Source organism: Strigops habroptila, chromosome 2, assembly GCF_004027225.2.
Source record: "Strigops habroptila isolate Jane chromosome 2, bStrHab1.2.pri, whole genome shotgun sequence".
NCBI classification, from domain to species: Eukaryota; Metazoa; Chordata; class Aves; order Psittaciformes; family Psittacidae; genus Strigops; species Strigops habroptila.
Window position 1 is genome coordinate 97,045,425 of NC_044278.2, and position 27,714 is coordinate 97,073,138.

General features: G+C 37.0%; 1 protein-coding gene across 2 annotated transcripts in view; it reads right to left on the reverse strand.

Annotated features, from left to right (window-relative positions):
* Positions 1-27,349, reverse strand: part of COG6 (component of oligomeric golgi complex 6) — a 56,684-nt gene extending 29,335 nt beyond the window's left edge. The window contains exons 1-10 of one of the 2 annotated variants that reach the window (XM_030472777.1): positions 27,057-27,349; positions 26,053-26,196; positions 25,618-25,689; positions 21,888-21,946; positions 10,067-10,178; positions 8,123-8,205; positions 7,820-7,890; positions 6,474-6,567; positions 2,740-2,868; positions 2,538-2,629 (exon numbers count right to left, since the gene is read on the reverse strand). In XM_030472777.1, coding sequence (XP_030328637.1) covers positions 2,538-2,629; positions 2,740-2,868; positions 6,474-6,567; positions 7,820-7,890; positions 8,123-8,205; positions 10,067-10,178; positions 21,888-21,946; positions 25,618-25,689; positions 26,053-26,196; positions 27,057-27,182 — 982 coding nt within the window. In that variant the 5' untranslated portion in view covers positions 27,183-27,349. Of the gene's footprint in view, positions 1-2,537; positions 2,630-2,739; positions 2,869-6,473; positions 6,568-7,819; positions 7,891-8,122; positions 8,206-10,066; positions 10,179-21,887; positions 21,947-25,617; positions 25,690-26,052; positions 26,197-26,796; positions 26,999-27,056 lie in introns of those variants that run through there. The other variant, XM_030472788.2, reaches the window with a different exon arrangement.
* Positions 27,350-27,714: the final 365 nt, after the last annotated feature.

Here is a 27,714-nt window from a genome sequence, read left to right on the forward strand (position 1 = left end):
TCTCTGTAAAACTAGAAGGCTCCTGTTAGCAGAATACCCACGCTCCAAAGAAGAGAACCAGATGCTTTATGCTTGTCCAGTATGATGCAAAATAGTTAAACTTCTCTGAACCTGTTTTCAGTGCTTAAAATTTTAATAGCATTTTTGGTCAGATTAATTTTAAACAGTTAACATTTGCAAGCTTAACATTTTAAAACTTTTTAAAAGGTATTCTGGAATACTTGATTATGGGCTACACAGTTTGTTCTCTTTTAAAGTAAAAACTGGGATAGGAACACTTCTCCAACAATGTGGCATTCTCAAAGTTTTTCTTCCACTAGGACCAAATCCACCTCTATCTCACTCCTGAATTAAAATAATAAAACCAGTTCCATCTGCAAAAAGCTACTCACGTTGAAATTAAAGTTAAAACATTCGACTGATCTAACTTTAGAACCCCAGTTAGGTGTCCTTAAGATAACAGTTGCTTGGGCTCCCTCTATAGGGAACAGGAAATAAAACCCCCAAACAGTTGTGGTGAAGGTCTCCAGAAATGCCTCCATTACATCTAACTTTTGTTGGGATGATTTGCCCTCTGGAAATGCAAATCTCTGTTGTTGCCTATAACTGCAAATAAAAAAGATGTCCACTTTTTAAATGACTAAGTGAAATTAAGTCAATCTCTGCTTGGAGCCTGCACAACAAGACACCTCAAGACTGTACAACAGCACAGGGAATTCAACTTGAACCTGTCCTGTACTCACTGATTAACCACTACAAACTCAGGATCTATATATATATAAAGCATATAATCTCAAAGTACTTCATAAGGCTGTAGTTCCCTTAAATGTTTCTTGTTAAATCTAGGGGTATCCCATTAAGTACTGTTTTGTCTTGCAGATCTCTTTGTATAACCATCCTTGTCATCAAAAAAATTTCCCAAAGATGCAGAGGTACAGTGAACAGACAGCACCTCCCAGGCTTTGCTGCTCCCAGTATGAAGCTAAGAATCCTTTTTTACATTTCTTCAGAACTGTACAACAGTGATGGCAAACCCATTCCTAGACAGTTTAGGAAAACATATTTTTCCTCCAGACAGAAATACTGAATCTCTTGTTTATACTCATCTCTTGGGAAAAAAAGTTCTGACCTGGTGATTTAAAAAAAAAAAAAAAAAAAAAAAAAATTCCTCAAAACATTTATATGCTCTGTATTCTGAAGTAGTTTACTCTGACCTATGGCTGAAACGCTTTTCATATATCTAATTACATGGTCATAGCATCTCAGCCTGATGCCCTGCCAGAAGGACAAGGGATTTAATAGTTAAATAAATCACTCCATGAAGAGGTAGGAGAATTTCAGAACAGAATGAAGGCCTGGGCAGCCGCAGTAGCCCAGTCAACAGCAGAACCAGATACAGTAACATGCTCCATGGGGCCAATTTGTCCTGAAGGACTCCTCAACTACAGCAGAAGCATCAGACATTCACCTGCACAGAACTGCTATGTCTTTTTCTCTACCATTAAACCATCACAAGGCCTGCTTTCCCATTTCCCTTAGACAGTCAGTAAATAATATTAAATTCACTTCTATAGTACACTGTAACTGTAGATAAAACCCAACATTGCTTCAGTTTGGTTTACAATAGTTCCTAAACAGTCTCCTTGCTCATACCGTTAATTAGGAAAGCCAATTAATACTGGTTGATGAGAAGCTCGGCATGACCCGGCAATGTGTGCTTGCAGCCCAGAAAGCCAACTATATGCTGGGCTGCATCAAAAGAAGTGTGGCCAGCAGGTCAAGGGAGGTGATCCTGCCACTTTACTCTGCTCTTGTGAGACCCGACCTGCAGTACTGTGTCCAGCTCTGGGGCTCCCAACACAAGAGGGACACAGACCTGCTTGAGCAAGACTAGAGGAGGGCCATGAAGACGATTAGAGGGCTGGAGCACCTCTCCTTACAGCCTTCCAACACCTAAAGGGGGCCTACAAGAAAGCTGGCGGGACTTTTTACAAGGGCATGTAGTGACAAGACACGGCAGAATCTACCCTGACAGAGAGGCCTACTTTGACCTCTGTAATCCTATACTATCTCACAGAAAAAAATTACATTACACATGTAGCATAGAAGAAAGAGAATTACAGGGAGAAGGAATTCTATTTTTAAAAATTACTAAACAAATGAGCAAGGCATAATAGGAATACTCAACATATCAATAAGCAACCCTATGGCAATGTTTTCGGAGACATATGCATTCGTATACTTTACAGACAATTTCTGAACTCCCAGCTAGTGTCTAAAATGTCCCTTTGAATATTTAGTGTAAATCTATTATAAGCATAGTAGAATGAGAAGAGTACATTTTGAAATAGTCTTCTTTGTTAAGGGCTTTCTTTTCATAAACTGCAATCATCACCTATTCTGAAATTACTTCCAGGAAATCTAAGCTCGGACTCTCATAACTGAAGCACAGCCCAAAAAATTTATCACATTTTCTGACTTATCACAGACTTAACTTTCTGTCATTTCTCAATTTATGTTTTAAAATCTAGTACTACCTTCAATAGTTACAAGCTTTAACATAGCTTCTAGGTGTTCTTTTTCAGAAGCTGTAGCTTGATGCAACCAGGCCAGCATGTCTCCTACATACCTAAAGACAGAGAGAAATTTGTCTAAATCAGCAGTTTATGGCATCAGGGATTCAACATGCCAACAGGCAAAAGAAGAACTACTTCATATACATTCTTGCTAGTACTGTACCTCAGAGGATCGTGGGAGTGCATTTCAATAGGGCGGGGAGTACCGCCCAGACCTCCTCTAGTGAGAGCATCTATAAAGCCACGGACCACAGCACTCCTCCTAGCTGTTCCAAACTCATCCAATGTGTACCTGTTATTGAAACATGAAAATGGGTAAAACAAAACAGTTCACCTCATCAGTTTACTAGCTCAACTTTACAGTTAATACAAGCAACCATTTTTACAGTTCTAGGAATCTTGCACCAATGTTTCTAATGTGAAGCATTCAAATTGTCTGATTTCTCTGTCTAATCTAAAAAGATACTAAAGGTACCTTCTGCTTGACCCTCCCATTCTCTCATCTCACACAAATAAATAAATGAAAAATCAGCTTTTATATTTTTGCACATATGAACACGTACTGACAGGTCTAGGACTCCTGTACACATGGGGTTCAGCTAACTGACAAGCAGCAACCTACTGCACTGCAATACAAGGCTTTCTCCTTCTAAGCTACAATATGATTAGTAGCAAAAAAGTTACTTCCATTTGATACTTGTTCACTGGTTTTAATCAAATTAGTCTTAGATATTTAATGGATGGACAATTACAGCCCAGAGTGCATAATCTCAAATGGCTTGCTGGTAGTAGAGAAGATACCAATGACATACACTCGGCTCATTTTTGAAGCAGGCTACCTTCCTATTGGGGCTGAAGCATGATAGCAAATGAAGGATGGGAAATGAACACTGCTAAGATTCCTGCTACCGCTGCTTAGAAACAGGATTTCTGCAAGCCACGTAGCACTTCTTCAAAAACAACCTTAAGTATTTTGAAGAAAACACACAAATTACAAAGGAGAAAAAGAAAATACACGTGACAGTTTATTTTTCCAATATAAACGCCAAAGAGCAAGCACGGTGTCACTCACCAATGACACCCAGTAGCTGAACAGATAGCAAAATAATAATAAAAAGCATGTTACTCACTGACTGAAGTTAAATGAGTACTGCATTCACAATTAACAGATGTGGAGAACAAAAAAAAAAAAAAAAACCACCCCAAAAAAACCCAAAAGAAAAGAGTATACTGTTTCAAATACTTAACAAGTTAAGTTCAATTAGATTTCTATTCTGCTATAAGAATTCCAAGGGAACCTTCACTTTTCCTCTTTTCAATCAACATTATTATTTGAGGAAGGGGCGGGGGGGAAGAAGCACACTGAAGAAGCCAGAAATTTCTGTTTAAATCCTTCATGCACGTACAAGTACATAACAATGTACTTGTTAATTCAGAGAGTAAATAGCTGAGTTAAAAAAAAAAAAAGTCTAATAAAAAAACGTCTTTAATAAATTGCTATTTACAAAAAATATGCAATTAAAAGTGGGAGAGATCTGGGAGCTGCCAACTACCCACAGCCCAGGAGTAGCAGTGTCGCAGTGAAAAATCTCAAGTGTTTGTAGAAACCAGATAACCTTTTTTTCCCCCTCCAATAAACAGCAATATAATATATCATTAAAAATACGGCCACAAAACAAATCTTGGGATCTTGTTATTAGTTTTGAAAACAACATTTAATAATTATAATTTTGCTTTAAAAAGAAAACTACCAGTCTTTCTTTTGCTCTAAGTAGAACAGGGTACAAATATTACAAAATCCTGTATCTTAAAAAAATCGGTAATAACTAGTATTTACACTTGTTAACATTTGGATTCTTTTCAACCCAGCTTCAATTTTTTCAAACCCCAGTAAAGCAATGATCACTGTGGGGAGAGAAAGGAGATGGACGAAAAGCTTTGAAAACCAGAATGGATGATGGAAGAGAACACTGCTTCGAGCTATGATGCATTTCCTACGAAACAGTTTTCAACTTTTCTGTTACAACCAGGAAGTGAAAAACAAACTGAAATGCTTATTTCAGATCCCTGGTGACCGCAGTTCCCAAAAGTCCATCCATGGTGCAATCTTTCTGTCATCATAAGTTAACAAGACGTAAGTCCACATAAGAAAACAAGAATTTGTAGCTTTGTTTCTAAACTCCTGCCCTCCTCCATCTCACTCACTTTCACCCAATCAAATCACAATCTTTATCAGATGCAAGGGCAATAATTTGGAGAAATCACACAGCAGTGCTCATATGCATAAAGTCAACAATTTAAAATTACTTTCTTGTGTGACATAATTTTTACATTTTAAACTCAGTTTGTTATGTACTGAAGGTATAAAAAAATTTTTGGAAGGCAATAAATTAAATTTTGAGATTTAAAATGTAAAGTATCAGTACTGCAATTTTCGCAATACTTCTGTAGCAAGTAGTTAAGCATGATAATCTATGATGAGAGACATATGGCTACATCTTCTACAGTCATGTTTAATTTTGCACTTTTGGCAGGAGAGAAGTCCTACCTACCAAGTTCTACCTTTGGTAACACTAGTACTGCTGGTGGTGAGAGAGGAGTCAGAAGAAAAATAAAGTCTCTTTTGCAGATTCATTTTAAACTGGACAGTTGTGGATCTATACAAAAGATGTTTGGGTTTTTCTTCCCCTAAATGTTAAAAAATCAAAACCATGGTTTTATAAAGTTTAAAAGTAACATAATTTAACAAAATAAATATTTACAGAAAATAAAACTGTTTCCATAAATGCTCCTATAAAATGTTGGAATACAGTTGTGACTGATCCCTTGCAGCTGTGAATGAGGGCCTGGAGAGCGGAAAGCAAGAAAGGACTCTGCAGTCCCCAGCTATGACCCAGTGTACTGCAATTCATCACATGCAGTAGCTGGGGAGGTCAAGTGACACCACCTCCCTCACATCAACCAGCAGGACTGACTGAGCATGCCAAGATGCGCACTCTCTCTCATACTGGCAGAATTTTTAAGGTCCACTTGCACTACGCGTTTTCCCCATGAAGAGCTCCATGGAGGTTTACACTGTCACATACCTACACCTTTGCACATTTCACACTCTCAAAGACAAGGCTAGCCTTTGACAGAGTGCCTAAGACTCTGCTGTCCTGGATGCCTGTGGCTGAAAGTAATTTGCAATAGTTGCAAAATGTGATGAATGCAGTTTTCAAAACAAAACCCTAAAAAGCAAAGAAGTAGAACTACCTCTTCGGCTAAGGTCACCCCAAATAAAAGCATTTCTTACAGTGCCACCTCGTGGTTAAGATGTCTCTACTAAGCACCATTTCATTTACGTTAAAAAGTCCCTTCAGCAAATTCTGAAGAACAGTAGTATGCTATATATACATGTATGTACCCCTTTATATGCCCATATGTAGTGGATTTTTTTTAATAGATTACTGTGCAACCCATAATGGAAAACATTCTTACTACCAGAAGAATTTCAGTAAAAGCTAATTTAGCCTTTATCAATTTTTAGCTTTGGGAATGTAAATGAGACAATCACATGCTTTGGACAGCATTTTTTTCCTTCAGAAAAACCCTACAATGACAGCAGCAGAAATTCAACATTCATTCAAATAAGAACAGTCTGACATTTTACTTTAATTAGAAACCACTAAGTTGGAAAAAGCCCAATGACATTCACTGTACCATAATTATGTCAGAAAGACTCCTGAAATTTAAAGGATTTGAACCATCATTTTTTTATATTTTTATTTTTTTTAAAAAAATCTGACACAAGACTATATTGTCACCACCCTTGGCACTGTAATTGATGCCTATCTTTAAATTTTATAGGCTGGAAATATTCCTTTCTCTTAGAGATAATAGCGAACATTTACTTACTTATACAGGACAGGTCTATCTTTTAAGGCTTCCATGGCTTGAGTGAGCACTGGAGAAATGTCACATGATTCTTGTGTCAAAGTCCTGCATTCATCTATAAAATACCAACACAGATAAAAGTGCATTCTTTACACTGTAATGCCTTTTATAACAAGTTGTCAAACAAGAAAATAAGTTAAAAACTCAGACATTTTTGACTTTGAATTGAAGCCTTCAGAATATTCTACCTGGATGACTCTGTGCTCTGTAACTAAATTAGCAATAAAGCATAAAGCAATACTTCACTGTAACACGGATGTCCATCACAAATTTCAATAATAATAAATATTAAAGGAAGCTTAGTATCTATTTGCACCCCCACGTGCAAATGTTAAATCATTCAACCATCAGAATTCTGCCAGACTCCTTTATAACTGTTTACCACATTCCAGATAAACTATTAAGAAAAAAGGGAGCGAGTATTTTAGCAAGCTGTGGGTTTGTTTTGCTGGGGTTTTCTACTGGTTTGTGTTTGGGGTGTTTTTGTTGTTGCAATTTTTTGTTTGTTTGTTTTTTGTTTGTGTTGGGGTTTTTTTACCTTAATCACATTACCTATATATCTTGAATATTCCATGCAAGAATGTAGAAACCGTATAAACTAAATCAAACACCGGCATAAAATTTCATGACTCTTCATTAGGGTGAAACCACAATCATTATTTGAGGTTTCAGCAGGCACTGAACAATAGCTAATGAATATAATACTGCGTTGCAGCATAACTTTTTTTTCAACAAATCTTCCTGTCAATGTACAGAAACAGAGAAGTAACAAAAAAAAAAAAAAAAAATCCACATTTACAATATTAAGATGCAATATTGAACACTGATGCTTGGATCCATGCAAAAAAACCCCCAAACTAATCATCTACTATCATGCAAAAAAGCATCCAGATAAAATAAGGTTGGGTTGGGTTTTCTTCTTTTTTAAAGATAATAAGCCACTCCTCCCACTAAACTTGATCTTACTACCAGATTGTCAAAAATGGAAACTTCTCTAAAACCTGCAAGAAAATGAAATGCCATACACTTAACAATTTGCTTAGACTACCAAACCGTAGTTTTTGTTCTCTGTGGAAAACCACCTAAAAATACAAATAATACACTTTTACAAACAGAAATGAGACTGGCCCAAAAAAGGAGAGAATCTCCAATTAACTATTTGATTCACAACAAATCTTTCACTAAGAAGGAAACCCAAAGCCTTGTTAATGAATCTTGGAAAGGGTTTTTGCTGAGCTCAATCCACATGAAGGAATTAAAGGAATCATCATAATAATATTCATAAACATAAAAACATTTAGTCCTACTTTGAGTCCATCTGTAAAGTCGCTCGTAAGATGTCTCTTGCAGTAAAGCCATCTGTTCCATAATTTCCAAGCTACAAGACAGAAAGATTTTATTTGCAAGTACTATTTTAGATAGTACTAGCAAAGGCATGTGCAAATCAAATAAAACATACCATTATTAAAATTACAACAATTTAAAGAGATGTTACTATTCTTTAGTGTTTTGTTTCTGTATAGTCATAGGAAGTAAAGAATAAGACCTTGCTGTAACTTCTGCTTTTAACTAGTAAATGGTTATCTTACACTCATTTATGTAGCGCTCACCCTGCCCTTTGCTGATTTGTCCGGAGGAGAATCTTGACATCATCATGAATTTGCTTTACTCTTCCCAAAGCCTTGAAAAAATCCTAAATCAATAATAAATAAATAAATAAATAAATAAATAAATGCAGTGCTGAAAAGCACTAGTTTCTTATCCAAATCTCTAGTACTCTATACTCCCCATTCCAATTCCATACTTACATTCCTTGCATTCCACCTTAAAAGCCTTTGGAAATTTTTCTTTCCCATTGCATCATGCTTTTCTTCCACAAAACCCCAAAAAGTAACAATAGCAGCAAAGATGTGTTTTTAATCTGTCTTTTATGTAGGATGTGTGTGTTTTACATTTATCACTTAACGCTTCAGGGAGATTTTGAGGTCATTACTACGCATTCCCTCATCTTCTCCCCATTAATGTTAGCAACTATCATGTTTCAGTTTGCTCTTTAAAATATAATGATTACCGGTTGTTGTTTTTTGTTTTATTATAATAGGGTAACAATTTCTAAGAAAAATCAAACATTTGCAATAAAGTAAACCAAGGTTTTTCAGGACAATCTTCCCTCCCTGAATAACTTGGCAGCAGCAGTGAAGAAAAAAGAAACAACTTAGCAGATACAGACATATGAGCAAATGGAAATCCACTAACATTTTCAAGCACGCCTTATTATGAAGAAATTTTTCAAACATCATGGAGAAGACTAGTTAATGCAGATATAACTGTTATATCTTTTGTGACTTGAACACAGTTTGCCTCAGGAAAGTAGAGTTTCATTCTGGCACAAGTCACAAAAATACATATATTTTAAGTGAAGTGGGACACTGATTTAACCTACTGCCTTGCATCAACTGTGTTGAAGATGATGTTTATAAAAACCCAAATCCTTGTTCCTTCAGGGAAAAAAAAAACCAAACAACCCAAAACATTAAAAAATTGCCAAAAGAGAAGCCTGACTAAAAATGTTTTAAGCATGCTGGTCGATTCAATCATAGGGAGAATAGACACACATGATTTTACTGAAGTCTGCCATTTCAGTAGCACAACTATGACTGTATCTCCATTACTTCTGCACATTTTTTAGACAGATCAAAGTATCAAAGGACTAATTCTCATTCTGCTGCAAACCGAGCACTGAATAAATGGCACAGCATTGCTGTCATAGTTCCCTGCAACATGTGTTTTTTAGAAACCTGAATGTTCTTTCACAGTAGTAGTTGGCACAAAAGCATACAGCAATTACTCAAGTGCACAATCATTTAACACATTCCATTTATGCTTTCATTAGCACTGTTTATGGTTATCTGTTCCAGGTCTTTAATAATGCTTTAACTGCAACTGCAGACAGGATGCCTGTGGAAATGAGATAGTATGTCTCAGCAGGTAGCCTACATTTAAGTGAAGGTTTCTATGCAACTACAATAATAAAAATCTATTAGGTGTACTCAATTCTCTCATTATTCAGTCTCTGCTTTTAGTGCAGAACAATGTGCCTTTCTATTAAAACCGTAAACACTCAAAAACTTGTTTTGGAAGGTGCCTATAAATGAATCAGCACGTAACATCTTCATCAACCATATGCAAAACACACACATGCACAAGGGTGAAGTGCTGCAAATCTCATTTGCTTTGAGTGCAAAGAAGTTTTAAAACATTTTCACTGAAAATTCAGACTTCATAAAGGTCTTTTTGAAGTGTAGAACTATATGATAACTCATTTGCCTCTTTAACTCATTATACAAACTAGAATTTAATGTTGATTTTCTTTCTTGTTCCTTGAATCTTTCATCACACATTTCCAACTCATCAGAAATTCACCGTTCTGTTAAAAGGTATGTTCTTCCCTTAGAAATTAAACTACAAACTGATAATAAGATCTCATGCACAATTCAGCTAGGATGCTTCTGCATTTTAGTTCAGGGCAAAACTTTTAATATTCATTGAGATACCTCAGTAATTGGCTCATCTTTCGTGCCTCGAAGGAGGTTCATTTCATCTGGAGTCAGTTGGAATTTTGCTATAAATGCATCTGCAACTTGTGCTTTCATTTCTAGTCTCTGACTGTAATAAAACAAAGTGAAGAGGACATTATCTTTTTATGTTCATCTCAGATTTACTTTACATATTCATACTTTTGGAAATATAATTAGCATTAGAAATCAGCGTTATTAAATCATAATAGTACGTTCTTGCCATCAAACACTTGAGTTACATCTTCACATACAATTTTCTATTAAGCTTACCTAGATAACTGAGTAAAGGCAACATAATGGTAAGATAGCACATTTGAAAACTAATAAGTTGTTTTAAAAAATATTTCCTTAGCATTTGTATCACAAGTTATCTAATCCAGATACTTTGTGCTTGTACAATTGTAATGCTTGCAGTTATTTTCTTTCAAATTCATCAAGGAAAGAATGAGGTTTCAAGTCACGCTTTCAGAGACACACAAAGGGCTGTAGCACCCAAAATGAGAAAATGATCATCTAACAGACCCATTTCTTTTTAACAACATACAGTCAGGATACAAATTTGCTAATCTCACAGGCAATCAAAATGTAATGGCTAATTCTCTTGTTGATTACCCTCCCTGAAATGAACACAGCAGAGATGTAATATGCCAACGCCATCTTGTGGACAGCACCGCTTTGCACGTTTTGTCACACACATTACAAGAACAGAAGGACCTGAATGAATGTAGTTTTATTCCACAGGAAATGACTCGAATTCCTGTAGCAACAGAAAATCAGCTCAAACTGCGGTTTGAGCACACAGCATTCCAGGAAATAAACACTACTTTTTCAAGACATTGAGAACACACTAATCAGTTATTTGTAGAAGAGTAAGGCTCAATTACATTAAGACCATTTCAGCTTCCAATGTACTTATTGCAAGATAAACACACTTATTATAGGGTGGTAAGACAGGCAAGTGCACTTCTAATAGTGACTGCAATAATTAAATTTCCTTGCAAGATCAAAGCTTGAAAAGTAAGCTTGCTTATATTTACTCCTTCTCTACTATTTAACTAGTGTCTGGACTTCATTCAGCTGAAGAAACATGGAAATCCGGCTTCCCTTCCGTAGACATAGACGACCTTCCCATCCTGCAGTTCCACAAACTCTTAGAAAGCAGATCAAACGTTTTGCAATTGTCAGTGCTCTAGCATACTGAACAGCGATGAGTCAATGAAAAACTATGGCACTTTCCAAGCAATCTTGTGGTAGCTCACTGCAAGTGAGGAAGAACAGGGAAGAAGTCTAAAAGGGAGGGCTCAAGGGTGCATACACAGCTTGGAAATAAGAAAATGCAGGTACGGGAAGAAAGGAAAGGTATTTAGGAGAGAGGTAAGAGATTGAGAAACATCATGATGGTTTGGCAAGGATGTGGAGTCAGTTTTCTAAGCACAAGCAACGAGGCATGGGAAAGTGGTAAATTTAGGAGAGAACAGAAAGTACCAAAAGACTCCGGGTGCAGAGAAGGGAGACATGTAAAGTGATGGGTCTGAAGGGACTGAAGTTGCCCCATCTTCTCTTTGAATAACCTTATCTAAACCTCTCATACTGGGGTGAGGGCATGCAAGGCTATTTTCAAACCTAAACAGACCTGGCACTGTTCTCCAGCCCCACTGATGTGCTTTTCTGACACAGAAAGTGTGGTAGACCTTAGCACAGTGCAAAGAGAATGGAAAAATACCATTTTGAAGACATCCAATAAATTTTCAGCAGGAAGAATAGGCAACAGAATCTGAAGAGAGGAAGCCATGGTGTAACTTCAGCTGGAGACAGAGGAAAAAATACCAACAGAAGTTGCCTACAAAACATACTTAGAATTAACAGACAGGAGGATACTAACAAAGGAGTATTTAAACATTAGGCTTGTGAGAGAATTTCTGATGATAACTCAGATCTGCTCTGCAGTAATATATTTCATCATTGCAATGATGCCAAGGCAGCCTAAACCATGCTGCTCAGGCTGCCTTGGCAATCCCTATTCATTCCTTCACTGTAAGGCCCTTTCCAAGGTGCCAGAACCTTGGAATCAGATCAAGGAACAAATCTGGAAGGAAAAAAACAAAAGTTTTAATTTTGTTTATTTTTTGGGAGGTGGAGGTTTTATGTATTCTCTAATTCAGTTTACCACAGGCCTGTACTAAGGCACTGCAGGGTATAAAGTTCTGCACACCCTGTGTACTAAGGGGTGTGCCAGCACAGTGAGCTGCCAGGGGCCAGGGGGCAATGACTACTTAGGTCACTGCTGCTCTGAAACTGCTCATGGAAACTACACTTCAGAACTCTTCTGGGGTATAAAAAGAGGTCATCTGAATAGCCAGTTAATAATAAGAAGTAAAAAATAATAAAAAATAGGACCTTCCCCTCTCGGCCCCCCAAAAAAACTAGAGGCATATGACATAGCTACTCAAATAGAAAAATCAGGCAAGGACACTTAAAATTTCACCCAACAATGGTGCTTTCAACAGTGCATTCCCATTTCACACCATTGCACTGAGGAAGTCTAATCCATCAATGTCACCATCATTGGATTTGGTTGACAACAGACAATGTAATTTAGTGAATTAACTTTATTTAATAATTTAAGTTGCTCCAAGTCTCTCCTCTTGTGATGGAAATCTCAATTAAATATAAAACCATAAAGCTGGAAATACTTACACTGGATTATCCCTCCCTTTAGGGAAAAGAAGGAAGAGAGGAAAGAGACTGCAGAAAGCAAATGCAAGACTTCTTTGATTTCAACTGAAACAAGATCTCCCACAAACACAGCAGCAGATGGGATTTTGAGAAACTTTTCTATTCTTTCAATGTGTGTACCTCCAGAGTGCATAAACTTTCAAATTCTCTTACAGAAAATCTCCCTTTACCATTACATCCTGTTCTTCAGATTTTTTGAATGTGTACTTTCACCAAACTGGGAGCAGGGGGAACTCCATATTTAAGAAGTGCAATATACTGGGCATCACAGTTGTTTCAGTTTGCTTTGCGGATTTGCTGGAATTGTTTCAAAGAAAAAGGACCAGAGTCAGGAACAATACAAGCAGCACACTCGTTAGTCTGTGCTGGAATTCTGTGCTCCCTTCACTCCCAGGGTTATAAAAATGAACAATGGCAGAAAATCTTGCTACTCAATCTCTGTTTGTAAGTCCTCATTCTGCACCGTCCATCCTCTTGCTTTTCTGCTGCTACAGAGAACAAGGTTCAATAAAACATCTTGCTTTAAAGTCATTCCCATCCCTGGCTGCGTCTTTGGCTAGTATCTGCTGTAACTGCTCACCCTGTACACACTCCCAATAATTAACTTCTATAAAACAGAGCAAATATCTTAAACTCCAGCGTTCTAGCAAGCTGAAAGTTTCACAATGTAAACACAAGACAACACCCTCAAGGTGGCAGCAATGTTTCACCTATCTTCCTCAAGACAAGTGATTCAGAGGCAGTGAGAAACATCAATCCTAAACCTAAAAGCATGTGTCTGAATTTTGATAAAGCTATTTCTTTCAGGCTCTTTACAAAGCACGTGGGAGTTCAACAAGCTACTCAGTTTCAAAACCCAGGTTAGCCACCTTTGCTTATTCTGGCTATGAAAGTTGCCTTGGTTATCAATCTGCATGAGAGATTCTATATTCTAGATGATGGATCAGGAACAGAACATGTAAGTGCTGCATAACCTTGACTTTTACCTGGCAGTATACAGTATTAATGAAAGCAATACATTCACACAGGTATTTAATTTTACATATAGATATATATTTCCTCAGACATAAGCTAACAGATCTTTAACTAGAATTTCATCAGCCTTACTCAAATTTGCTATAGGTATTTTACTGCACTAAGTGCTATGCGAAACACAATGCAGGTAACAACAAAAGCTAGAGTAAGGCCATCTTATATACAACCCACAGCAGTCAGTACCTGTGCAGACACTTGGACAATACAAGACCCACTGGCCTTTCTGTAAACATAATAATTTCTAAATTGTGTCTAAGCAAGAGCAGTAGAGCAGAGGAAAGGACACACTGTGCTGTTATCCCAAAGGTGTCTGTTGTTTTATTTTCCCTTTTATCAAAGTTATCCCTGCATAAAGGAACAAAACTAGCATATCATGGAACACTGCACCGATGCAAAGGGGGAAGTGCCAAGCTGTGGTAGACTTCAGAGCTTGGGTGGGGGACGGGACTCCAACAAAGAGCAATTTCCCCAGTTTTAATCGTTACCAGGGAGACAGAATTCTTTTGCAAGAGAACTCAAAAGGCTGGGAAAACTATGCACTTCGTGCACTTTTCCCTTGAATCAAATACAAATGCGCACTGTTTGTTAGGATTATCACCTAGACAGCTCAAAAAATGAGGCGGAGGAGAAACAGGCTTTTCAAAAGTTTAGTTTTATCTTGCCACCAAATACAGCATAAAAATCTGCGAGCTTCCTTTACCTAGGACAAGTCATAGCAGCATGTTCTGAAGTTACTTTCAATTTCTGGTACTTAGGATTCAATGTATTTTTAAAGCCTCAGAAAGATGAAGTATTTCTAACTCATAAAGAATAACAACCATCTTTAACTGACATACATAAATGCTTTTCAGCAGCAGCTGGCAAAATTATTTTTCTGTGATGTTTTTTGTGGAACACAAATATACCAGACTATATAATAAAATGCACTGATAAGTGTTGGGAAACCATTCTTAAGTATGAGGTGCAAAAATACATTTGTAAATGCTGAGAACAAATGCTTTTATTCTACACTTTGCAGTCAAACATCTTTTATTAAAGGAGTACTGAAATACTGCGAGAAGGTATTCAGTGACCAATTCCACCACAGAATATAATTATGAAATCTTCTCCTTAATTTAAAAACAGAATGGTGCAGAAAATCATAGTGAACTGTCTGACATTCCCAGGATACAGGAAAATAGCAGTAATATTACAGGAGGCTTTAGTGAGATCTGATCTGGAAAAAAGATCACAATCCTGATCATCTGGGTTCAAGAACAATGGACTCCCATTAGACCAGAGCTAGCAGGATGATCATGGGAATGAAGAACCTAATTTATGAGAGGAGGTGAAGGAAGTTCTCAAGATAAAGGACAAGATGAGAAAACAGCCAATTTATAACCAAGAATTAGGTTGGAAATCAGGGAAAGGCTTTTACTGGAAAGAACAAGCTTTTGAGGTAAATGTTCCAAGAAAAGCAACACTTAAAAAATGCAAAAATAATTCACTAGTTATATGCTGAAAAGTTAATGAGTTTATGAAAGCATGCAAATGATAGCTAGCAGCAGTAGAGTAAGACCAAACTTAGAAGGTTTCTCCCATCTGTAATTTCCATTTAAAGACACTAGCCTGCAGTGCTGCAGCTCTACCATATAATACATTCTGCTCTAAAAATAAATAGGTAAAAATCAAAAAGGCTAAATAAAAAGTTCAGCAACAGAGAGTACTAACTGCACTGACATGATTCAAATTCTGCCAAACAGATTACTAAACAGTAGAATTAAAAAAGCTTATATACTGTAAATAAATTCATAGAATTCAATTAATTTTCTACTTACATACTGATCAGGCTTCCTACAAACACCATTGATATGTATCTAGAAAGTAGTCTGGATAAGCAATTTTCACATGCAAAACTTCACAGCAATCATGTGATATACATACTTACTAGGTAAATCAGCGTTTAGCAATGGTTACAAGATGTGGTTTCTAACTTGCGAACAGCGATCAAGTTAAAAAGGGGCATATTTCCAGTGAACAGATTCTTTTCCATCCTGAAGAGGTGACCTAGTTGATACTGTCATACCAAACAGAATGATAACTTCAGAGTATCTTTTATACAATCTGATATAAAGACACTTGAAAGGGGCCAGCTTAGTTTAGCTTCAAATTTACTACTAAATCCAAAAAACGTTGCCAAAGGCATAGAAATAACACACTGTTCTCTACATCCACCTGGAATAAGATTAGAACAAATGAGCTTAACCAGCAGCAAAAGGAGAACTAAATCAGACAGTAGGAAAACAATAAAGAACCAAAATCAATTCCCAGGGAAGACCATGGGCTCCCTGTTCCTCGGCTTTTCTTCTAAGAGCAGATTAGACAAACATCAGTCAGGCATGGTATCATGTAACTGATTCTGCACTTCAGATTAGTATTTCTCAACCCATAACACCATGCCTTATTTCTATTGATCAAGGAGTACTTCATGCCTTAACAGACTACACGGTTGCTAGGTAGAAAAGGTGGCAGAAAATAAGGCTTTGCACTTTCTCTGCTGGTCATGGCTAGAATGTGACAAATCAAGGTGTGGATTGTTTTGGGGTTTTTTGGATCCATTCTAGCTGTTTTGATCCCTGTGTTATGCCCAGTTACCTATGCTTTACTCTGGTACAAATGAGTACAAAAAAAATCAGCCTCGGATTTTCAAGCCTTCACCCTCCCCCACATTGAACTGTAATTCAGTTTAGGCAATCACTGCTTTTTCTCATGAAGCATATTCACAATAATATAATGTAAATGTAACTACAAGTTTCAAAAGGTCAAGACATGAAATACATCTCATCAGTGCAAACCACCAGTTCACCACTTTTCTTAGCATAAGCTATTGAAGGCAAACCTCTCTAACCTGCTACAAATACTGGTGGACTTCCTGCATCATTTCTATTTTGACTATGACAAAAATGTATTTCTTAAAAAAGGAAAAAAGCACCACCAACAGACAAGCATGAGAGATCTGTAGTGTAGCACTACTGAAGCAGCAGATGTTCCCTAAGAAATATTTTTCCAAAGACTTTGACCTTGTATTGAGCACAGAGGTGACAGTCAAATCATTCACTGACCTCCAAGAACTGCGTTTGTTGAATTTAAATTAAGAGCAAGTCTGGATGTAATTCAATTAAAATACTTTGAAGTACACACTGGTGCATCCCAACATATGTTTGGAAATCATACTTAAAGGTATTTTTTAAAAGCTAAACAATCTGAGTGCTACAGAAATTGTTTCCAGAATCAATGTAACTAATAAGGACTCTGATATCAAAACACATTTTGCTGTGTTTAAAAACACAATTAATAGAAGCCAACAAAACGAGAAAATGTGTAAAGGTATTGAGGTGTATAATCTCAATGAAAGCTCTGGAACTTTAGCCTGACCCAAAAAATATCTGTCCAAGGCATTTCCATTCCCATTATTTCACACAGTTTTCAGAGCATGATGGTCTTTACTTCCAGAAAACTACTTCTGACTCTCACCAATTTTCTATTTCTGCAGGCTTATTTTCTGTGATCTCCCTGAGCATACATATACACTCACATAATTGCTCTTTCTTAGCTTTATAAAGAATTAATATTGTAGCTATCACCTTCTGGTTTCTTTCTTCAATTGTTAGATCCATGCCCATCACTTGTGGCTAACCTTAAAAGCAATCTTGTACAACATCTTACCATTAAGTGGCTGGTAGAACTACTGCAAAAGAGGCTTCTGGCATTCTGCATACACTATTTTGGAACTGAACTCTTATTTCCCTGGTTTGGGAATTACTGAACTCCAGGACACTTGTTCCCAATGCAAGGTGAAGTAGTTTAGTATTGCAAGCAGGTTTTTAGCTTCACACAAATTTAAAAAAAAAAAAAAAAAAGAGAGAACTAAACTTGAGTGGAAGAGAACTGACAAGTCACAGGAAGCTTTTATTAAAATCTCACTTCAAGGAGCAAGATCCTTTTTCTGTCAGCCTATAAGCAATGGCAGTAAACAAACCCACATCTCTTAAAATGCAGCAGATGTTGTTTGAAAACAAACTAATCTCCTCGTTACTATTTATAAAAAGCCTAATGCAACCTGAAAGTGTGTTCAAGTAAATGTACAGAAATCTAGAGAAGATATGGAAGTGGATTTTTAACAATTCATGGAAATTGTCTAAATAATTGTCTAAACTAACTACCTCTGTTTTTCTTCATTATCAAAGTTGGTTATGAAATACCTTAAAAATCCCCAATATTTTATTCAAGATTCTACATTACAGAACAGCAATAAATTAACCTTATGTTATAGAGAGATGGGTTGAATGGTTTGGATTTCTTTATTTCACACTACTACATGGAAATACTTTATTTCACACTACATTTCACATCTATTAAGCTGTGGCAAGTCTCAGTTTTTAGGGGGGGGGGGAGAACCTAGTTCCCATATTAGGCAGATTTCATAATTTAAATAACATGAAGGAAAACTGTTCTGCTTCTAATGTACAGTAATTTTAACTAGTCTTTATAGAGAAAATAAAAACAGAACTAGCAACCTAACTGACCAAAGAAATGCACCAACTCTGACATACTTACAAATATAAAATGCAATTTTATTAATGTGTCCTGGTTTCGGCTGGGATAGAGTTAATTTTTTTCTTCTAATTATAAATAATGTAAATAATAATTCTTCTAATAATAAATAATGGAAAATTAAGGAATTAATTTTCCATTATTTTATTCCATTATTTTTCACAATAGATTACTTTTTTAATTTGTTATCTACGTAATATACTCAACATGTATGCCAAATCAGGTCTAAAGCTCACAAAGGTACAAGAAAAACAATGCTGCAAAGCAACAACCTGAGAATGCAGAAGTTTCAACTTAAATCTGAGATGAACATCTTATTTTCTACCCCAACTATTTACAATAAAAGAAATACATGCAAGAATAAAAACACGAACAAGCATTCTAACTTAAAATGTGCGTCCTCATACTCAGGTTCCCACGGCCACTCTGCATTTTTGGGAAACTATTCTTCACTGCTATCATGCAGTTCTTGATTCAGAAGACCCCAAAACACTACACAGGTTCAAATGCCACATAGGGAAAAACTTCTGAAGAGATATTTACATTTGCAATGTTGCAATCTAAGAAAACAGTTCACTTACTATTTCAACCTATGCTTTATTTACTTTGTACAGCTAGGGGAATAAAGTTACAACTCCAAACAAAAAGACTTTGGCTATTGACTTTTCTTTTGCTGGTTTTGAAGTGAACATTCTGTTCTTCTAATTGCAGTTTGCTTTAAACTTGATACTAATTCTAACTCCTTTTGACAAAATTTACTTTCCACAAGAACTGACCAAGCATGAAAAGGGTTTACCTAAGCCAAAGGTTCCACCTGCCATTTACTGAAAAAGGCCTTAAGAATATTTACGGAAAGACAGCCAGACATCTTTGATCAAAGCCAGAGCTAAAATGTATTTTTAGAAAACGAAGGGATGTAAATACGAAGCTGTGAAATACAAATTCAAGTATTTGCCTAAGTAACTTTCTATCTTTGTTATACTGAGTGAAGACAGCGGCCCATTTTTCCTAAAATTTCAAATACAAAAAAAAAAGTATTTTTAAAAGTCTAAATCCCTAATTACTGTAAATGCATGAAATACACCTGAAAGTGTAATGTCTCCCTTCAGGTTTAGAACATTTAATCGAATCCTACCATTTTTTTCCAACAAAAAACCAGCCAGCTAAAGTAAATAGATAAATGCTAAGCATAATAGAAGACCCTTCTTTTGACCAATAGCTACCACAGCAAATCATTTATTGCAAATCAGAGTAATTTCTTTAGTTATTTTATTAAAAATGGCTAAAAACCATAAAAACAGATGAGGACTTAATGTAGTAAAGAACAGAGAGAAAAAACTTTCCTGAAGGACAGTATAAATAAGTGGTTCAGTAAAATGGCATAATGAATTATCTCTGCTATTTCAGAATGTTCAGTAATTGATCATTGTGAAAAAGAACATAACTGACGTGAAAAGGAAGAACATAACTAATTTGATTTTTCAGGGTAATGTTTAAAAACATACCATTACTCAGCACTGATTTAAGAACTCACTGTGGTACATAAAATAGATTTTTTAAATTAAAAAATATTTTGATGTTATATTAAAAAATTACACAGAAAAATCTACCATATCGGTGCTATTCAAACACAAATTCCCATTATCCTAAATTTCAAGAAGCTTCTACCTAACTCATGTTTTCTTGTGAAAAGCCTATCATAAAATAAACGGCTGGTAGGACCAAATTGAGTAGAAATAGGAATTTGGTACTGACGAAATCTGAAGACAACTTTTGTGTTCATGGTAAGAAAACAGATTTTTTTTTACAGGAAGAACTCTAAAAAATTTATTACACTCAGGAATTACTGCTTTGTTCAAGACTAACTGTTCTTGCTTTAGGGTCATTGTTTCTATTGCCTTCTTTCTGAATGGGTCCAACTTTCATCTCTGCATTTCAATCGGCATTTTAGGACAACCCTTGGAAGACAGAAAAGCCATGCCCTCCCAGTATCATCATTTACTCCTTTATTGGCTAAGAAATGTCATCAGTTAAGTTCAAGGAATCATCGGTTTAAGACCTGTATTTTGTCTGACTGTAGGCAAAACTTCAGCTTCTCAAGAAAGCCCTAACATTCAGCAGCAGATGCCTCTTCATGTGCCTGATGTAAACCAGAGTGATGCATTAAATCAAAGTCATTTAATGAATTAAAAGATTACTAAAATGTCCCAAACAGAATAAAACAACCTTCCCACTGTAGCTTTGTGTTCCTAAGTTTCGCCAAGAAAAATAAAAAAACAACTTTATTAATGAATGGCACTATGAGTCTTCCATAACCATAATATGGTAAGATCACAAAAAATATACAAAAAATATGGCCACTTCTCTGTCCTACTACTTCACATATTCACATTTAAAGTAACAAGTTTTCTATTACTTGACTTCTGCTCATTTACTTAAACTGTGGCTTTGCCAAATTCTTCATTTTTTATCAACCAGCACTGTATTTTATGGAGTTATTCTACATTCAACTTCTAAAATACGTACAGATTACGCACTAACTTCACAGACCCTCACAGGACATAATCCACTTCCTGCTGAAGTCCACAACATGAACCTACTGATTTTGAAAGTGCACCCAGAGCTCTCCAAAGCCATAATTTCTACTAGAAATTTATCACTGGAAATAATTATTTCTAGTCTCCAGTGAGCTGTATGTAATTTTCAGAAGAAAGCTCATAAAGCAAGGAGATTCATTCTCCTACACTGACAAAGCCTAAAGCTGTAAAACCAAATACCCTAGCCATAAAAACAATAAAGACTACTTGAATCTGTCATAGGCTATTATACCCTTCCTATGAATAAAAATACTTAAAAGAGCAAAATACAAATCTTCCACAAGAGGCTGAAGAAAGGGAAAAAGTGGTCTGTGTTAGGCTCATTAAACAGCACTTACATATTTTACAGTTAGCTTTAAATATGGCAGAGTAGGTTATAATCCAACTTTCTGTTCCCACATACAGTCCCTGAACAAGAGAGTGATTTCCACTGGATATGATGCATTAACAAGAAGCCTGTGAAACTGATGAGACACTGAGCAGGCTCATACCCGTTACAAAACAATATAACTTATATTGCCAACTGACACTAGGTAAAACACATCCGTTTTCAGCATACTATACCACTATAACTGATTCTCTTCTCTAAAAGACCAATTTTTATCGGAACAAGCACTAACACATTCTTACCTTTTTGTATCCCCCTGTAATAAACTAAGAGTTCAGTATTTTTACTCCAATTGAGCTACAAACTCAGATAGTGTCAAAAACAACAAATACAAAAAAAAATCAAATCAAAGTTATTACTCAAAAATAAGAGTGGCAGAGTCAGATCTATAAGAAAATTCCATCAGTATTATCACATCTTAAAGAAATAAATAAGGTGGTATACATACTTTTCTGCCTGGAGCTTTGTGGTTTTTACTATCAAGTCCTGGGTCTGCTCCTTTGCTGCCTACAATACAATTAGAATCATTAAGCATGTGAAAACCACAAACATATCAGATGTATTACACAACCTTTAAAATATGTAACACTTTTGAAGCTTTCTGACCATAAGCGGTTTAAAGAGTGTACTCTTTGAAAAAAAAAGGTCTTCTTGAATGAAGTATTTATTAACTCTCCCTATTTTCAGGCATGAAAAAATACATTAATATCCTTGTCCACTTATATTTTCATCTTTTTATACATTTATATTCACGCACCATTGATTAATTTATATTTAACAGAAAAACATTATTATCAACATTGGAAACTGTTCTGATTGTTTGTTGACTATAAATTGTTTGCTGTTACAAAATGAAAAATGAAACAAATTTCTTCAGATGTTGAACTGCTCAGTACCACTGTCCATCCAGACATTTTCAACAACATGAATACAGCTCTGCTGGTCTAAGCAAGTTTAGGCTCCACTGTCCAAGCAGCTTACAGGGCTATAAGGACTAAGAAGGATTCTTAGGAAAAATTTCTTCATCAAAAGGGTTGTCAAATATTGAAACAGGCTGCCCAGGGAAGTGGTGGAGTCACCATCCCTGGTGTACGTGTAAATGTGGTGCTTAGGGACATGGTTTAGTGGTGGACTTGGCAGTGCTAGGTTAGCAGTTGGACTCAGTGATCTTAAAGGTCTTTTCCAACCTAAACTATTCTATTAGGTTTTCCAACCTAAAACATTCTATGTGATGAACATTTAGTTCATCACAATACTAAACGTTCAGTGATGCCAATGTAAGGGAACCCACGCAGAAACAATTCTGTTACAGAAAGAAGGCATGACTAAAGGGATTGCTGCAACGAAGTTAAAGAGTTCTCAAACTTCTCTCTCTGCAAGAAGATAAAAGACATCAGGAGTTGTTGTCTTCCCACTGGATACCACCAGTGATCATTTAGACAGAAAAATAAGAAGATTTAACCAAACAAAAAATCCTGAAATCAAAATGCATTCATGGAATAATACTGCAAGTGAACAGGTGGAAACAGCTATAAAGATATTCTGCATGAATAATTTCATTAAACTATGGTGTTTGCCAAAATGAAGATGCCAGTCTTGAAACCCGTGAGAGGTCTAATGCAAGAATATACACACACTGATTCATTTCAGCCTTTGTATCTGCCACACTTCACTAGTTACAGTGGAAGAGCAGTCAAGGTACTAGAATGCTTTGAAAGGTGAAAGTAGAACTGCAACTACTCAAGTACAACTTTGGTCATCAGAGGGAGCCTGAGCTGTTCCATGAATATAGACAGTGGGCACCACTGAGGTGCAGTTGCTGAATTTTCTAAAGGAAACCTATTATGGACTTGCATGCAAATTTGATAAAAATTCAACAAAATTTACTGAACATTTAATAGTTCCAAAATAATTTACCTTTCAGCTTTTTATATCTTCTGTGACTTATAATATTTATGTTTTTTAATGTATTTGTATTTTAAACTTTTTTTAATAATATTGATTTTCAATGCTTCAGCCTAACTTAAAAAAAAAAAAAAAAAAAGACTGTTACAACAAAAGACTAGACCTGAACAATTCAGTATGGAAACCTACTAATTCCAGACTAGTTTCTTCCCCCCTTCTTTTCGAGTTTCAGATTTTAATAAACCAGAAAGACAGGAGAAATTTGCTTCCTTTCCAGTACTTTCTGGACAGAAGTACTGATTGCCAAGAAGAATGCTAACTGTAGGACAGCAGTAAGGAAGGAAAAGCAGGTTTTTTTAGATCTAGGTAAATATCAGGAAGCCAGTTTTTATTTACATGCATTCAAATGCAGGCCAGATACTGTTATTACTGTGTCTATGTGATGCAAGAGCTTACATCTAACAAAACAAGGTAACCGGTAGAAAAGAGTCAGATATGCCAGAAAAAAAAAATCAGAAGGTTGGTATTTGAGGTTTCTTGCAGATCCAAAATAGAAACATTTTTCTCTTCCTTCCCACCTCAGTATACAAATTAAAACTTTCATTATCCTTCAACCTGGCTTTATCCCACTGCAGCACTTGCTTCCTTCTCTCATTTTCACTGCATTTATCAAGTCACTGTCCTGAAATCAGATCTGACTGGTTATTTGGATTGTATGGTATTATAAACTTACAAAACAAAAAAAGGTAAAAAGCTTTTCGGCTTATCAATATATAGTCCCTTTCATATCTTGTATTTGTTCTGCTCTCTTAATACACTGCTGTCTTAGCACACCTTTCTGCCTTACATGCTATAGATCCTTCCCTTTGTATCTTCTATTTGCTCTAGTTAATTCATTTTTGTCTTCTCATTCAGCCTGAGCAGATGCTTGCACGTCTTCGTGTTCTACTACAGATAAAATATCAGAGTATTTAACAACTTAGTGTTAGTTCATGGGATTATTAACTTACATTCATTCAGACAGAGAAAACATGGGTTGAACTGATACAAGTTACGAGTTCTGCAGGGCTGTAAAGTAAATCTCCTGCAGGGCACAGAACAAAACTACCTACTGACTTTAACAGAAAAAGAAATCACCGCAGGGTGGCTCTACTTTGGAAAAACATAATCACAGATGACAGTTACACTTCATGATCTAAAGACAGAAAAGAGCAAAAATCTGCTTGGACACTTAACTCATTTCCACATTTAAGAGTTTAATCAAATAGTTCCTGAACTGCACTAGGGAACATATCCACATTAACAGTGTTCAAAGAGATCCAAGACCTCTGAGGTGCATTATTCTATTGCCACCACAACTGAAACTTAGGTACTGCAGAGGGCTACACTGTACACTCACAGTTTTTGGAACAAGTTCATCAAACTACAATCATTCTTATAGGAATTACAGACAATGACTATGAAACCTATTCATCTAAGTCGGAGGACACCTAATGTACCCACACACACATTAGGAGGGGAAAAAACAACTGTTGTCACAGGATTTTTTACTGAAGGTTTTTCATTCACATACTATAGCTTATGTGCTATATTTGGAACAGATTTGGTTTAGCAAAACATCCACACTTCGGCATCCATAAACCTTTTAAACTCATTGCTGTATTGAATATTGAACTTGTACACTAAACCCAAGCCAGATTTAGTAACACATTATAAAACACAACTTTTCCCCCCCCTAGAATGTTGTGAATTTGTGATTAATACGAAACAGAACTGGTTTTGTTGCATATCAACATTCTGAAACACTTCTGAAACAAAACCAAGAGAACAAAAATTGGCACACTAGACTTGTTTCCCTCTTTAGATTAGAATATACTTTCTTATGAACATACTTGAGGTATTCATATGAACAAGTAACACAACAGAGGTAGTCAGTGAGAAAGGCACACAAATTTTAAATTGCAATACACAAATGTACTTAACCCTTTAGTCTCACACACATCCAATCTAATAAAATATTTTCTTTCCACTCCTCAAACAGATATCACACTGCTATTCTCAAAATAAGTATATTGCTACATTCTGAAGTGCTATTTGGAAGAAATTAACACATTTCCTGAACAAAAAAAAAAGAAACAGATTAATATCCTAAAGTAATATAACACACATACTATGGAAACATCTTGGTGTCACTGTTAGTACTCCAACTTTTAAAAGAAAGTAGTTGCATGTCAAAACGAATCATATACAAAGAATATCTATTTATTTATTACCTTCAAACGACTGGACATATCTTCACAGCAGCTGCTCATCGCTTGCACATCTTCGTTTATACTCTCGAGCTCCTAAATAAGTTCAAATATCAGTAACTCTGTTTTAAATCAAAAATGCCATGCCTAGGCCCAGCTTCATCCCACCAAAACAAGATGCCCAAGCTACAACAAACAGATTTGCTTTAGACTCCCTGTTAATCAACAGAGAGAATGTACCTCTAAAGATCAACATTCACTTGGGACTTTAACCTGTTTGAAACATCACCTCTCTCTGCGCAGGACTTTCATCAAATGAAACAAATGATGAAATGATTTTACTGTAAAAGTACAGTCCTGGAAAGTCAAAACCTCTCTTAATCTTTTTTTCTTTGTTTAAACTTTAAATTACATAGCAGTACTCTTGCAAGACAGCTAGTCACACTGTAAAAATGCTACCTCTTTAACTTGCTTGAATATGTGAACAAATTCTTCATTTATGGCTAAGCTTCGTCGTTCAATGTCTCCACGCAAGTTTCTTCGGGTGCGTAAACTGTTTTCAACAAAAAAGGTCGAGAGAGCCTTGAGTGCTTCCAGCATTTCCTAGAAAATAAAACAAAAACCACTTTAACTTTCCACACAGTTATCAAAGAAGCTGGTTATACCTTGTGTAACCCTCCCAAATCCATGGTCTTATAAAAAACAAACAAACAAACAACATTATAACTGGATTTAGAGGAAAAACTACCTAAACACACTCCAGATTAGTTGGTAAAGAAGTAAAATAGTGGCTGAGTCTTTCTTCTTATCACAGAAACATAGAATCAACCACGTTGGAAAAGACCTTTCGATCATCAATCCAACCATTACCCCAGGACTGCCAAGACCACCACTAACCCACATCACTAAGGGCTTCATCTACAAGGTTACGAGCACTTCCAGGGGCAGTGAGCCCACCACTTTCCTTGGCAACCTGTTCCAATACCTGATTACCTCTCTGTGAAGACATTTTTCCTAATATCCAAAATTTTTCCTAATATCCAAAGGATATCCTTGTGTGCTATAACACAGAACATTGACTACTATTTTAGAACAGCCTTCATCAGTAAGATCACATTCGGCGAAAGCATGAGCTAACCACAGTTACGAAACGTTTAAACCAAACAAGCCTGAGAAGCGCGCCCCGCGCTAAGCGATACAAACCTCCCTCCGATCCGAAGGGATCGGGCAGGTGCGTGGCATGTCAGCGGAGAAGCAGAAATGAGCCTGACTGTTAATGAACGCTGCAAACGTCAGGCTGCGCCTCCGCAGCGGAACTGAGGGTACGACCGGGCTCGCTTCCCAGCGCCGGAGCCTATCGGGGCTCGCTGCCCCTGACGGCTCATCCGGCTGATTCCCCGCAGGGCGCTCCCCGCCGGGCAGGCCCCGGCCCCCGCCTCGCCCCTGGGCCGCGCCCGCCCCACCTTGTCGTTTTCCAGGCGGGTCTCCAGGATCTTGTTGAGCTTGCGGGACAGCGGGTTGCTGCCGGGGGCAGCCGGAAGCCCCGCAGCGGGGACTGCGGGCAGCTGCGGCGCAGCGGTGTCGGCCATGGCTGCCCCCAGCGCCGCGGCGATCGTCCGGCTCCGGCGGAAACGCGCTCCCGAGGCTTTGGTTCCGGCCCGGCCTAAGGCGCCGGCCCGCTGCCGTTGGTTGTGAAGAGGTTGGGTCCCTGGTGCAGGTGGCACTCGGGGGAATAAATAAATGATTTTGGGATGGTGGCAAGAAAGAGGGTTCGCTTCCTGAGGTCGGGTAGCCGTGGTGTGTGTTCAGTTCTGTACCCCTCACTAGAAGAGAGATGTTGAGGTGCTGGAGTGGGTCCGGAGAATGGCAACAGAGCTGGTGGAGGGTCTGGAGAACAAGTCTTCTAAGGAACGGCTGAGGGACATGGGGGTGTTTGGTGTGGAGAAGAGAAGGCTCAGGGGGGACCTTATTGCTCTCTACAACTACCTGAAAGGAGGATGTAGTGAGGTGGAGTCGGTCTTTTCTCCCAAGTAACGAGTGATAGGACAAGAGGTAACAGCCTCAAGCTACACCAGGGAAGGTTTAGATTGGATATTAGGAAAACATTTCTTCACAGAGAGG